This window comes from Ursus americanus, chromosome 5, assembly GCF_024610735.1.
Source record: "Ursus americanus isolate L20-20 chromosome 5, mUrsAme1.1.p, whole genome shotgun sequence".
Taxonomy (NCBI): Eukaryota; Metazoa; Chordata; class Mammalia; order Carnivora; family Ursidae; genus Ursus; species Ursus americanus.
This window is the reverse complement of record NC_142131.1, coordinates 50,572,744-50,587,938: the sequence shown is the minus strand read 5'-3', so window position 1 is coordinate 50,587,938 and position 15,195 is coordinate 50,572,744. Positions and strand designations below refer to the sequence as shown.

Here is a 15,195-nt window from a genome sequence, read left to right as displayed (position 1 = left end):
TGAAATGGGAAATTAAACTCTTTGGGAGATGAGGAATTACATATACGAATTTACCTTTACTTTTTATTACTTATCATATTTCCTTCAAGTCCAAGGGAAAGACAGGCACCTTATTTGCACATAAACATGAAAAAATTAGGCTTAGGGATGAATACTATCTATTTTTTCTATACTATGTGAGGAAAAAAACAATATATAAGCTGTTAACATAAAGATCCTGGATAGCTTCAAGAAAACAAATCACACCTTAACCACTGAGCACCATCCATTTCAGACCAGTCACCCTGGGAAGCTAGGCATTTATTCCAGGGAAACTTAACACAGTTTTAAACATCTATAGAAACATCTACATGGGTTCTTTTAAATAACCTCGATGAAAACACATGTTATAATGTGTGAGAGGATTAAATTCCTAATTCTGGAAATACTGAAATCACTTGGAATCACATAAAAAAGGTAAAAGGTAAACCATCAAGCTAAGGAATAAATACATTTTCTGATTAAGCAAGAACATTCAGGTGTTATTATAGTGTCACGAGTCCAGTTTCTTTCATGGCTGACAAGGTCGGTCTGAAGGCAATTTCAAAAGAGGGATATGTATACCCCTCCAAGGTGGAGGCTTAGAAACACAACATCCATTCTGGGTTTCTGTTTAAAAACAACAACAAAAATCAATCTATCTTATAGTCAAACTTTGTCCTTTATAAACTCAGCTGGATTCCAGATGACAAATTTCACATAAAGTTCTAATTAAATTTTTTAATATTTCCTTTTAAAAGAGCTGCCTACGAACTTAAGTTCTATTTGACACTGGCATGTTTACCATTTTAAACTGCCACTTAGCTGGTTTCTGTTCTTGCTTCTCTGTGATGTAAAAAAAGATTTATACCTTTGGTTTCATCCCTCGAATTTGTTTGCTTTTTTTTTTTAATCACTTAGTCAATAAAGAAAAAAATTATTAAATGTAGTCAAGTAAGTTACATAATCCTCCCGAATGTATGCACCTAGGACAAGTTTTGGTATTCACTATAGTCACTCCTTTCACACAGCTTTGCCAAATACAGTCAACATGAAAAAAATTTAAAGCTAATAACTTTGTTCTCATTTTCAGACAAATTCAAGTTTCTTAATGAAGCTTTAATGAATCTCTGCATAAACCGCTTTTTAAGAATACCGGACAATAAAACATCAAGGAGACCTTCAAGCATTTATTAGTAAAGACCTAACAACGTAGCTGACGTTATCAGTATGCTATTAAATTTAGATGACATCCCTAATACACAACAACAGAATGCACAGAAAAGCTAACAAAAAACCAAAAATAAAAAAAATAAAAAATTAACATAAATACAATTATCTTGGCGCTTGAAAGCTTTAGATATAGTCCTTATGGAACTGGAATCCATGACCCTTCAAGGATCACACACAGCAGCCCCTGGAAAAGTCTTAGCGGCTGGGGAACAGGACATACCTCGCCCAGGCCCAGATGTCCGCGTGTATGCCGCCAACGAGGGGCATGCTGGTTTGAGCTCGGGAGACTTGGCAGAGCTCTACAAATTCCACCTGGAATTTTTATAGTACTTTTTAATTTTCAAAGTAAACATCCATGCACAAATCCTGTCAGGCAAAAATGCTGGCCCTCCAGAAGCTGAAACTGTCACAGAATGCTGTAAGTGACTCTACAAACATACAGGGCAGCAGAGGCTTCGCCCCGCTTCTCCTACATATACTGTTTCAGGATTCACCGATGACAAACACACCCTCGTCAAGACCCACGGGAAATTTCTAACACAACATTAAATATTCCCCTCCAGATCAGGATTAAGTTTTTCTGACTATTTTCTCTCGAAATGTCTTGTTTTCCCACTTGTAAAGTTAATAACGGCTGTCTCCTGTACCACACAGATAACGGCAGAATCAATAACCTGATGCAGAAACTACAATTACGAACCCTCACAGGTTGCCAACAAGTTTAAATGAGATGAATGCATACAAAGAAAGCCCTTAGCATGAGGCTGCCACTTCATGCACACTCAACATTAGTGGGGGAGAAAAGGGTTAAAAAAATAAATAGATACAGGGAACAATATGGATACTGTACATTTTTAAAATCCAAACTAGTGGATTTCTTGGCAACTTTTATAAAACACCTGGTAATCTGTATTATGTGTCACGTCTCTAGAACTCGAGACCAGACGTTAAGAGAAGCCTGCTAGGGAAGTTTAGACAACAGAGAATTGAGACAGTCCAACTCAGCAACACCACAAACTAATTCTGCAATGCTTCTGTAGACATTTTCTATGGGTCTCATTTCCTCATCTGGAAAAATGAGAATGTGGGAGATGAGCTTAGAGCCTTTAAGCTCCAATCTAAAATCACTGTACCTAACCCATCAAACAAGCCTGGAGAACCCAAGAGCCCCACCTCTCCAGCTCTACCAACAACGGTGTTTACCTATCATTTTCTATGTACCACCACAATTAGACTAATTCTTATAAAAATACCAAATCCCAGTTCGTTTTTTGTCTCGTACTTGATAATGAACAAAAAAAGTCAAATAACCAACCTAAGTGTGCCATTCCCTACCCCCACTGCCTCCTTCACTAGTGATAGGTTAAGCGGATTGTAGAATTTTAGAAAAAGAGACACGTGTTAAGAAAATAATTCATCGATAGTTGTCAACAAAGTACTTTGACTCCACAGTATCTAATCACTCGAGGTCAAAGACTGGCTCTGCTCAGCCTTAGAACTCAAGTCGTCTGATTTTGCGTCTAGTTCTTTCCTATTTAATTAAATCAAATCGGGAGAAATTTGAGGGTTTTTTAAAGTAACAAAACTGTAATTTAAATCATTTTAAAATTAAAGAAGTCTTTATCCTCAATAATTACAAAACAAAACAACATTAAAACAACAATAACAAAGTCTGTCTGTAACAAACTGGTAGAGCTTTAAATGTTCAACATGTGATAATCATAAGGTCACAAGTCACTGCACTGGCCCAACAGCGTGAAATAAGAAGTCAGGAACTAAATTGGATGTCATCTCAAAATAGCTTTAAAAATTGGCTATCAAACACACTTTCATAATAGCCACTGTTAAATATTATGGATAATTATGAAAACAACTAGAAGGAAGGCTCTTTTCATTAGAAAAAGGAGTAAAAGTTAACATTTACTGCAGCACACTATGTCATACAGATACTCAAGTTGAACGCTCAAAAGGTTACAAAAATAATTCATGTAAGACCATGTGCTGAACATCTGCAACTAATCGTATCATTAAACCTTTCTCTCCATATATATATATACACACACACACACACACACAGGTATGTATGTATGTATTTAGTGCCTTACACAGCATGAATTTTAAAAATTCTAAAATAGGAGGTACTTTTACTAAATTTGTTGTGTTATTAGAGACTACCAATCTTACGGTATCTTGACACTGGCTCAGAAAGTATTTTAAAGCACTCAAAATTAATATTTGAGTGACTCTGAAAAAGTATACAGCTCTACCAAGATAACTGATTAATATTTAAATTGGCCCAGAAATAAAATTAGGGGATCACACACTTCCATTCAAAATAATTGCCTTTAAGGACTATACTGCAACACAAATCGTTTAAGTGACTGTCTAGCAATTGCAAAACCCCCTAATTTATTCTATTTATGTATCACTGAATAAGAATTTAATTTCCTCAATATTCCAGCATAAAAATACACAGCCTCTGGAAATATATTATTAAAGAAAAAGGCTGCATTCCATAGTCAGATGACAGTGTATGTAAAAGTGCAATAGTAAACATAAAGTGATTCTATCAACAGAAGATCATCATTATCTCAACTTCATTGCAGTAACTAGATTTTCATTGATTAAAGAGCAGATTAAGTAAAAAGGGACAAATATGAACTTGATCTGAGCTGGACTAATGTAAAAGGAATTAAAACATCCATTCCATGCTTTCTTGGTAATGAAGCATAGCAAAAGACAAGAATGTAACCCTATACACAGTTAGGGCTACACGGCCACCAGTGAGCTTTAGGGTTCCGCCTCATATGAAAGAAGGTAAGTTGTAACCCTGGTCCCTCATACATCAACACAGACCCAAATTTCTTAGTCCTCCGAAGTTCTTGACAGTTGATCCAAATCGCTGGTTTTTGGAAGCATTCTTGGTATTTCTAAACTTATCCTCCACCATTCCACACTTCCACCCCCCTGCCCCCAAACTCCATGGGAAATCCTGCATTTAAGGGACATAGGTGATGGTGGTAAGATAAAGATGGCAGCCTGTCAAAATCAGGTCTTTGGAGGTTGAAATCACTGTCTACAACTAACTTTGAAGTGCTATAAAATTGCTTATTTTCTAAAATACATACATTAATGAACAAAATGAAGATAAAAATCTCCATTACCAGTCACATTCTAATCCAGTTCGGCAGAGGAATGATCAATTCAAAGGAAAAGAACACTCAATGGATCTTTTCTTTCTTTAAATGGAAATTCTCCATAGGAATATTTTTATTTACTTGAAAAATAGAAAACGTAAGCAGAATAAGCCAGAAGAAAATGAGAAGAGTTAGCTCTCTGAAACTACAGAAAGAAGAGCATGAGCTTTTAAACCTTCCTAAGGGTCAATAATCAGGAGTTGATTTTTTTTTTCAGCTACAGCTTAATTCAACAATATTTCTCTTGTGCAACACAAATTCACTAATTTGTATATGGAGGCAGGTGCCTGTTAATACGGCAAATACCTGTAAATACTACCGTATACAATTACTAGAATGCCTGTTTCATTTGCTCACGTAAGAGGTAGTACATAAAGAGAACTCACTGCTAATTAAACCTGGGTGTGATCTTTTAAAGAAAAAATATGTTTTAAGAAATATGCCCCAGACTTATTTTAAACCTAATGTAAATTAAGATTTCCTAACAACTAGGCTATTTCAATCACCTGCAGGCCAGAGTGGATTACGACTTACATAACCAACCAATTAATACAGATGCTCTTTCACATTAGGTACTCATACTAAAATAAACCCTTTTGATCCAATCTCTCCTTCACTAAAATCTCAAAAGGCCCCTACGGTGATCTCCACCCACATATGAATTTCATTATTAATACAATTTGCACTTAACCTACATTTATGCAAGGTATGTTACAGAGTAAGCCTTTCATAAAATTTATAAACATCCGATGATATATTTAAAGTGGGTCCAACTAAAGTATCTATAACACCAAGCGACAAAACCGGAACATCATCACAGTACACGTTATGTTATTATACAAATATGATGGAATGACCAAAGAAACATTTTAACTTCAATAAAATAGGACCACATGCTAATCCTGTAGTTCTATATCCCAGTCATTCCACACTAAATTGACACACCTGAATACACAGTATGTTTTCCCCTCTTTCATTAAGACCGCCCTAATAAAGTACAAGTGTTAAAAATGAAAAAGATATTTATCACAGAGCTCAAAGTAAGTATGTAAATAACCTCAAGCAAATCTTTAACATTAAACCCAAAAAAGACAATGAAACACTCAGTGCCAGAACCTTTGGAATAAGAGGAAAAACAAACGGAAGTAAACCAACTACCCTTTAAAAAGGGGGGTAAATCATAACCAAAACAAAATCTCTTCCTTATGCCTCTTTTTGGAGAAAACATTTAGCACAGTGTTAATAGTAAAAAAAAAAAAAAAAAAAAAAAAAAAAAAAAAGGGACAGAATCTGTCTCGCTCATCCTGTGTTTGTACAGGTCTTTAATTTCATTGCGTTAATAAAATTGGACACGATGCAATTAATACTGACAGATGTTTAAAATCTACATAAATTTTCGGAGCTTTATAAATCAAAGCCCTCAACTCTCCCTAAGATCGAGTTTACAAATTCATCTTGCATCATTCCTTCTCTTCAACAATCTTACCCTTCACAAAATGGTCAACCTTTTAACACTCAAGTTTCAACAGAATCCCAATAAAAGCTCTAATTCTACCTAAAACCACTTACTCCTCTGCCTCTTTTCAGCAGCGTCACCATGAAAGCTTAAGTGCAGAATGTGTTTTCATCAAGGTTACAAGTTTATGCTAAATTTGTTGCACTTCAGAATTTAAAAAGCATATTCCGTTAGTATGACCAGTCTGTTTTAAGAATGTATATCATTATGCTTTCTCTTGTTTTAGTATCAACGAACTTAATCCTTAAAAAGAAAATATTTGACTATACTCATCCTTGACAGTCATAATTTTACAGATAAATGTGAACTGGACGTTAACCTATGTTGACAAATCAGTAGGAATTGCCTTCCCTGGCAAAACAGAGTGTAGAGTGTCTCGATTTTTTTTTTTTAATAGCATTTTGAGAAAAAGCAATTTTAGGTGACAGCTTAAAAAGTCAAATTACGATTTATGTTTTTTTAATCAAAAAAGGACTGCAAGTGAAGTTATCAGTGGCACAGAGTATTCTCAAGTCAGAGAGTCAGTATTCACTATAGCTGTGGTCTCACCATGTGGATCACTTGGGTCACTGCTCATAGCTATTGTTTGACGAGAACCGAGTAACATATAGAGAAGAGAAAGCAACCAATTTTAGTTTTATCAGGGCTGTTGTGTGGAGACAATAGATTGATTCAATGCTGGTTAGAAAAGAAACATTGTTTCAATTTACTTGGAAGCAGCTTTGTTCTGGGTAATCACAGTTCCCCATGTTAAGTTAATGCTATAAGGTATGAAAATTTCAAACATTAGCAAATTATCCTGCATAAGATATTACACCTTTTCATTAGGACACAAACTACTGATTATAATTACAAATCACATATCAGCATTAAAATCATTTCATTGGATATTAAATAATCTCCAAAGAGCCACATCAGCACTGCTTTGCCTATCACCATAAGGTTGTTATGAGGCTCAAATTAAAAGTGAAGACACTTTATATGCCTTAAATTCCTATGTAAAACAATAAAATTATCTTTTAATAATTTAAGGTTATCTGTGTTCATCGAAGACTTACGCTCCAGATCCCAGATTTTACAAGGCTTAATCAAAGTTCACCATGAATGAAAAAATGGTTAAGTCTTGTTCTAGGCTTTTTTTTTTTTTTTTTTTTTTTTTTTTTACAGTAAGAAAAATGTAAACAGTACCACGGTGATTAGAACAAAATGCATTAATAATCCCCAAACGGTTTCCTAAGATGTATTATGTCTCTTTGTACAATTACATGTTCTATAAATTAGCATAATAGTTTCCAACAGATAGCTCAGCCAAATTAACGGCACTTACTCTTTAGGACAACCAAGCACACCGAATCATTAATTCCACCGCCAAAATTCTGAGATTGAAAATTTAAAACACAGCATGTCTTTTAACATTCAAACACAACAACTTACACAATAAGAAACACCTCAAATCTCCTTACTGAAAACCAATTAAGCCCTCCGTTCAGAAGGACAACAATAAAAAGTTGAAGTAGAGTTCTAAATAAAGGATTATTAAGTAACAGATTACTAGATAGTTTACATGAAGACGCACAAGAATCTAAGGTCTTTTCTTTTGATAAGAAACAAGTAAGCCTTTTAAAGGACTGGAACATAGCTTAAATCTAAGTCTGAATTTTTTCCCCACACAAGAAAACCTTCTTCCTTAAAGAGGATAAAAAAGAGACACATCAGTGTTACGATATATCTTTAAAAGAAAAAATATCTTAAAGAGTTTAAAATAAAATCTTCATGGACTAGTTATTGGGAACGAATGCCACTAACAATGAAGAAAAAAAAAACCTTGAAAAGCTCATGTACAGGTAAATCACTGTCTACTACTATGCCTTTAAAAAAAACCAAAAACAACAACTCATTAATCTGTGTCTCTACAATCACATTTTTGTATTTCCTTCACACCTAAAATGGGATATACAACTCAGAATTTATCTGAGTTGGGGACAGGGGTACAGGTAGAAAACTTAACCCCTATCAACAGATACATCTAAATTTAGCAACTTTTCCTGGTAATTCCATTTTAACAGATCTTTTTGAGGTCAAACGGAAACGTCAGTAGACTTATTAATGACTGAGGAAAAAAAAAAGAGCAACCAAATGACAGCTGAGAATCAGAGCTTCACAATGTCGGCCCTCACGTATCTATTTGAGAACCTGTAGGAACTTTTCAAAGTTAGATTTTGTTTTGCACCATGTTGCCGCCAATTCCTTTCCTGAACAGCAGACCCAGCCGTGTACTCTAGGTCAGGAACCTAGTGGGCAAGTCCCACGTCTAAGGCCACGGTCAGGCCCACTGCTCGCTGCATTGCTTCAGCCATCTCAAAACTCAAATTCTGCCACAGATGGTTCAGTGTGAAGAAAAGGCTCATTGTTAGAGCCTCCATTTTTAACCCTTTGACCTCCTCAAGCTAACATTTCACAAATATATGAATACCGCACACACTTTTGCTTCTATAAAGTATGAAGGGTACTTTTCACTTTAACCTAAGAATATATTTTAGAAACATATCAAGGAACACACACAATGAAGTATTAGATATCAAACTCTCTTGAATTGAGTAAAAATTAAATAAGGATACTTGTTAATGAGCAACATTATTTTGAATTTTTAAATAAAATGTGCAACTACAGGCCAATGGGATACGGAATGCCCTTATTTCTGAGAAAACTTGAAATGCTTATGTACAGATAAATCACTTCGGCTGTCTTTCAACCATGCCTACTTTCAAAGGACTACTTAAACTTAGTCACATGAAAAAGCACAGACGTCACTGGAAAACACATAGAAATCACTGAATATTTAAGTCTATCAAACCATTTCACATCCATTCTTAAGAAACAGAAAAGCCTTCTTCTTACCTTGAATAGCCATTAGAAAAAACCGATCGACCTGGGAAGTTCAAAGTCCCCAAGGAAGCCAAGTTGTCGTCTCCAGATCCTTGGCACCTATTCCAACTTTCTGAACCAACAGGAATTGGTGGAATGACATTAAAAATAGGCTTCTGATCCTGTTGTTGAGAAAGGGATGCTGTATTCATGTCATAGTGGTACATCTGTCCCCCAGAGGTACTCACACCATGAACAGAAATGGCAGACATCTTATTACCAATTATATTTGCCCCAGAAAAGCTTGCCTGACAGTAAACTGGGCCCAGTTTCTCCTGCTTAATTACCCCAGGGGTGCAGAGTTCAATGAAATCTTCTTTTTCTGTTTTCACTTGGGGCAGTGGCACACTGTTGGGGCTTGGTAAGATCAGATCTCCATTATCCTTAATTTTAGGTTTAGTGTCCGGTAAAACGAGAGGCTTACAGTCCTCATTCGAGTTTCCTTCCAAAAGGAATGGATCATCCTCTCCTGCCAAAGGAGAAAGCAAACAGTTTTCATCTATCAAGAGGTCTGGTCTCCAAGGACTCTCCCTCGCCTCTTTCTCTGGGGACCCAGAAGAAAACTCCAAATCCTGGAGTTTTTTCCTCCAAATATCAAAGGTGCTTTGGTCTGTGGTACACAACTTCACATTGCCCCCGTTGGTGCCAGTCTGGCCCTTCACATTTTGCTGTTCTGAAGACACATCAGAGAGAGTTTTTGAAAACTCGCTCTCTGTGGGGGCAGCAGAAACAGCAGTGGTCGCTGAGCTCTTGGGGTTCTCTGGAACACTGGTCGACCTATTGAGGTTTGCGATGCTTTCTTCCAGAAGCCGAAAGTCTGTTTCCCCACAGGAAAGGCTGATTTGGCCCTGCTGTGGGAATCCCAGGTCATTTCCCATCACTTTTGTTTCTGTCTCTCCCATATACAATCCCATCGAGAGCGAAACTGCCTTGGACAGGTCTGGCTGCTGTGCATGGCTTCCTGAACCTTTTGGAAAATCAACCAAAAGTCTTTGCCGCTTGGAGTCTGACTGAGAAGCAGCAGCCAGTGAGGGTGAAGATGCAGAAACCTTCACAGTAGCTCCTCCCCTTAGGGTTTTATAGAAGTCCATCACATTTCCCCTCTCCCGACCAAGCACACTGCTAGAGATTTCTTCTTTACTGGGGGGACTTAGTGATTCCTTGGAGTCCATCAGAGATTATCATCAGCTACCAGGTGGGGGGGGGGAGAAAAAAAAAAGAAGGGGGGAGACATAATAAGCTATAAAGTCACATTATCTCAGTGATCTGATTAGTAAGAGCCTGTTAAATGAACCTTTTAGTTAACTCTGAATCTAATTCCTTGTTATCAGAAAAGTAGTTTCTGTCTTACAGAATAAAAAAGCCATGTCCCCTGCTCCCATTCAGCGTGCCTCATTTAAAAAGAACAATGCAGTTCAATTGCACAGCTGAGGGCAAAATTGTATCAAACTAAGCTTGGCTATTCATCCTGCCACTCACAGAACTGTAACTTTGTTAATCACAGACATTATAATTCATTACATCTGATTATTCTAAAGGTTCAAATTGATGTCAAAGTATTTCATTTAAAAAGAGTATGATCATTAAAATTCTTACTTCCTTTCAATCAGTCAAGGCTGTTTGCTTTTCTGAGAACCCATACACATAAAATTTGATAAATACTATGATAGAATTCTCTCAAACTGTTCACGAACTGCCCTCCTACCTGCTAGTCACATAACCAAATCTTTGGTACAATCTATTGGTAAACCATGCACATTAAAAAACAAACAAACAAAAAACAAAAAACAAAAACAATGATCATCTTCCAATACACTAAGAAAGGCTCTTACTTTTAACCCCAATTTCTTACTGAATGTGTCTGTTTCTGCCTTCAAATTTTGGAGATAGCAAATGAAATACGTCGTATATAGGCCAACTAAAATTTGGAGTTTAACAAGCAAAATAGAATGTGCAGTACCTTCTCACTACAATTTTAGCTATTTAAATACAAGAAATACAGCTAGCTCTCTAGAACCTTACAACATAATAAAATCTAAACGAAGCTACATTTCTTAAATCGCTTAAGACCCTCCGTATGAGACACTATTATACCTCTAAATTAAGATTTTTTCCTTTCTAAATAACGAAGTACTAAAAACAGAAAACCCCACAAATGTAAAATCTCGTTCATATAAACCCAGGCAAAAGAACAGCCAATAAAATGCTCAGAATAATTTTCTATGTATTCTAAACCTTCACCAATCCCCATTCGGAGGCTGTTCTCCCGAGTATTAGGTTGGTAGTATATTGCTTATAATCAGGATATTGTAAGAGGCAGGGGAAGACTCCGATAAGCACATTTGGGACATCATAGTCAAATCCCACCCAATGAAAGGAAACTTTTGCTCTATGGAGACCTTCCGAGGCATAAACTTCACTAGCCCACACGGGAAGTGGAGTGGGATTAAGGTAGAGAGAGGACTAGGGACCTGCTTCTACACATCTTGAGGGTAAACTGCTCATCTCCCCGCCCCTCCCCTCCGCCCTGTTTATCTGATAACGATCTCTAAACACAAGGTATCAAATGGAGCCTAATGAATTTCCACGCGGCTTTGACAGCTGCCCTCAAACTCGAAACCAGAACAATATTTCATAAAACGAAACGATCCCTCCAACGACTTTAGCCCCCAGTTTAAATTGCAAATAACTGTCACATTAATGGGCCTTAATGAACCGTGTCAAAGGGTCTTAAGTGGTATTACAAGGCTGCAGTTACCCAGCCTGCAGCCCCAAACGTCAAAGTAGCGCTGGACAAAAATCGCACCACACAACTATTCCGGCTACGGAAGGTCTTTTTCTACAAGGGGCCACTTAGAAGCGTCAGGCGCGCAATGATGCCAAGCGCTGAAGAACAAACCCTCTACCCGGAGAGAAAAAAGTGCAAGGGTAAAAAGAGAAATGTGTCCAGACCTGTTGAGTTCTTTCTCCGACACGCCCACTTCTACCAGATAACGCCAGCCCTGGCCGAAGTCTCCAAGTTGCAGGCTGTCAGCCCCCTGCGTGTGTTCACTCACTCACTCTCACACAACACATACACAGGCACACACACCCTCCGCGCCCTCCAGAAAGGAGACGCGCTGGAGCCTCGACAGAAACCCTGATCGCGCTCGGGCGCACTAGGGTGGAGTGGAAATATTCGGCCGAGTAGAATTCAAACGCGGCTCGGCGTTCACCATAAAACGGGTGTTCGGGCGGCCCCCTGGGAGGGCACTGACAGGGGACTGGGTGGGGGAGGGGGCAGGAGCCAGAATTCCGCGCCAGGGAACCAGAGGACCGAAAGCCGGGGCAGCTCGAAGAGGCTCCACTCGCAGAGAGCTCAGGTTCCTCCCCCTCAGCCCGACCCGGGGACGGCGGCCGAGGGAGAGGAAGAGGCCAGCGCTGTCACCCGCGCGCTGCCCTTTCGTCACCATCACCCGGCCCTCGCCAGCCCCCACCCCCATTCCCCGAGGCTAATAAAAGTTTGCAGGCTCCCGCGGCAGCCCCCGAGTCGGCCCCGCGTCCCCAGCCCGCACCTCGGGGGAGCCAGCGCGCGCGCGCGCGCGGGCCCCGGCCCCCGGCCCTCCTCACCTCTTACCTCTGGCAGGGGCGCGGATCACCCACCACCGTCCGCAGCTCCCACCGCAGCCGAGATAAACAACTTAACGTGTGAAAGCAGGAGGAGCAGGAGGGAGAGATTTTTTTTTCTTCTAAAAAAAGGAAGTAAACAGCCGCCCCCTTCGCCATAGGGGGGAGGGGAGAGCCCCTATTTGAGAAAGTCTCCCATTTCCCGGCTGACAAGCCAGCCCCCCGCCCGCGCGGATCCCCGCGAGCCCGGGCTCTCCGGCGCGCGTCCTCCGTCCCGACGCCCTGCCGCTTCAGCCGCTCCGGGTGCGGCGTCTCCTTCCACCCACTAGAATCCGTCCCCGACGGGCGGGCGGTGACTCGGGCTCCAGTCACAGACTCGAGCTCGCAAAATGGAGGAGGAGGAGGAGGAAGAGGAGGAGGAGGAGGGGAGGGAGCGCGGACACGCGAAAGGGCCGCCCGGCCGCGGCGAGCGAGCGGGACCGATCGGGGGGCGGGCGGAGGCGGCGCCACGGCGCGCACACACTCGCACACACACGCGCTCCCCCTCCACCCCCGGCCGCTCCCCGCCCGAGGGGCCGCGCGGCGGCGGGGAACGGTGCAACCTGTTGGCGACGCTCGGCAACTGCAGGGGCGGCCGCAGCCCCCGCCCCCACGCCCTCCGCTGGGGCCCAGCCACCCCGGCCCCGACGGCGCCTGCACGCCCCCGGCCCCAAGCATGGCCCGGGACGTGGCAGCCCGCCTTGCCCCCCGAGCGCGCGGGATTTCTAGCCCACCCACCCGCGGGCAAGGAGGAGAGGCGGCGGCGGCGGGGGCAGACCTGGTCTCTCTGGGGCGGGCTTGGGAGGGAAGCCGAGTTTCTCTAGTTTGTCTTCTCGCTGCCTCCTTCCCGCCCCCGCCCAGCTCCGCGACTCTCGACCCACTCCGGAGCTGGCCCGGTCCCTCGGCGGCAGCCGCCGTCAGCGCCCCTGCGGGTGACAGCGGGCTGTCCGGGGTGGGGGGGTGGAGGGGCTGGGGCGCGGCCCGCAGCAGCGCCGCGGGGGTGGTCCGCGCCGCCGCCCCGGAGCCGAGTTGTACGAAGTGTGTCACTTAGCGCGGGGCTACTAGGGTTGCACGGAAACGGGGCCGCAGCGTGAGGCCGCTCTCGGTGCGGGACCGCCAGACACGCCCTCTGGGGAGGCTTATGGAAGGGAGGGCAGAGGAGGGGGTCCGCGCATACGTACTCTTGGCCCTGGGGGAGTCGCGTGCCGGCAGGTCCCCCACCGCCGCATCGTCTGGGCGGCCCCGTCTGCAGCCGCAGCCGCGCTCTCCTACCGGGAGAGAAGTTGCAAAGCAGAACCCACCCTCCCCCGCGCTCCGACCGTCCCCCACCCTTTTCCCCGAGTCTGCGAGGCGGCGGCGGCGGCGGCGGCGGCAGAAGGAGGCGCCGCCTGCCAAGTTCAACCCCCACCTTCCCTCCTAGCGCGCTCACACTTGAAGGAAGTTGCACGCCAAAGCAAAACCTCCGGCGAGCTGAATTTCTTTACACTTTTTTATTATTATTTTTAAGGAAAGCAGGGGGTGGCAAGCCTAAAAGCAAGTTGCAGGCGAAACAGTAAGTTGCTTGCAAAGTACGCCCTCCCTCCCCCGCAAACTCCTGACCTCTCCTCCCACTCCCTCCAGGACCCGCGTCCAAGTTTCCCGTGGGGGCCCCTCACCCGAATCTTGACATTTGCTGCACTCCACTCAATGCGTCGCCCACCCTTTCGTGTACACGAGACCCCTGCCCCTCCAAACAAAACAAAACACACGCAGCTTTAAAATGTCAGCATTTAACTCCCTCCAGCTGTTCCCGTTACGCGCCTCCCCCTCAGTCCGAGGGAAACACGTGGCCTGTCCCCAAGGAGTGGGGCGTGGGGCTAGGGGAGTCCGCGCGGGAGACGCCCGCCCCAGCCCCCTAACCCAGCTTGCCGCGTCCGGAGGGCTTGGGCTTTGCCGGGACCGAGACTCCTACCTTGTGCGACACTTAGTATGATTTTTGTGACTCGGGGAAAGGTTGTGCTGTGTTGCTTTAGGGTTTGGGGCGGTAACTTTTGCTCCCCCACAGGTGACAGCGCTTGCCAGCTCATGACGGGGGCGGAGGCTGCCGCAGCTCCACCTAGTCCCTGCCCAGGCGCTCAGCTGCAGCCACTCACTCCTCAGGCAGCTCTCAGACGCTAGCAGCGGCCGCCTCTGCTCTGACATCTTGAAGAGGATTGGGGGAAGCGCATGCCGGAAACCGCCCGCCGCCATCTTGGTAAAGGACGATGACGCCAGCCCGGCCTCGCGTCCACCATCTTGGCAAAGGTTCTCCATCGCAGGGAGCCGAAGTAGCCCTTCCTCGATTCTGAAGGGTAGACGCTACCCCCATGTGCTGTCGGATGTGAAAGGAAAGAACTAAGCATTTTAGTTACCTACTTGTTCGGAGACGATCTACTCGGGCCGCCTCCAGACGAGTCTAGGGCCGCCATCTTGGCAAAGGAAGAGCTGCTCTCTGCCTAAGAAAAGGGAACCAAAACCTTTGCCAACGGAGAACGCTCAGCCCATAGAATTTTTATGAGGGGCGCTGAGCAACCCAATTGTTCACACAACCTTTTTCTGGATCCAGAAGAGATGGTTCCCTTTTTCTTTTCCCTTGGCGCTAGTCAACTAGAGGGAGGCCCTTGCCGTGGGTGCTCATAGCAG

The 15,195-nt window shown here is 43.1% G+C and overlaps 1 protein-coding gene across 7 annotated transcripts in view; it reads right to left on the bottom strand.

Moving 5' to 3' along the window:
• NR3C1 (nuclear receptor subfamily 3 group C member 1) overlaps positions 1–14,751 on the bottom strand; it is a 122,078-nt gene extending 107,327 nt beyond the window's left edge. Inside the window, exons 1-2 of one of the 7 annotated variants that reach the window (XM_045794385.2) lie at positions 14,486–14,751; positions 8,863–10,077 (exon numbers count right to left, since the gene is read on the bottom strand). In XM_045794385.2, coding sequence (XP_045650341.1) covers positions 8,863–10,061 — 1,199 coding nt within the window. In that variant the 5' untranslated portion in view covers positions 10,062–10,077; positions 14,486–14,751. Of the gene's footprint in view, positions 1–8,862; positions 10,078–11,841; positions 12,388–12,505; positions 13,051–13,312; positions 13,461–13,715; positions 13,855–14,189; positions 14,457–14,485 lie in introns of those variants that run through there. The other 6 variants (XM_045794387.2, XM_045794383.2, XM_045794386.2 and 3 more) reach the window with 6 other exon arrangements.
• Between the last annotated feature and the right edge of the window lie 444 nt (positions 14,752–15,195).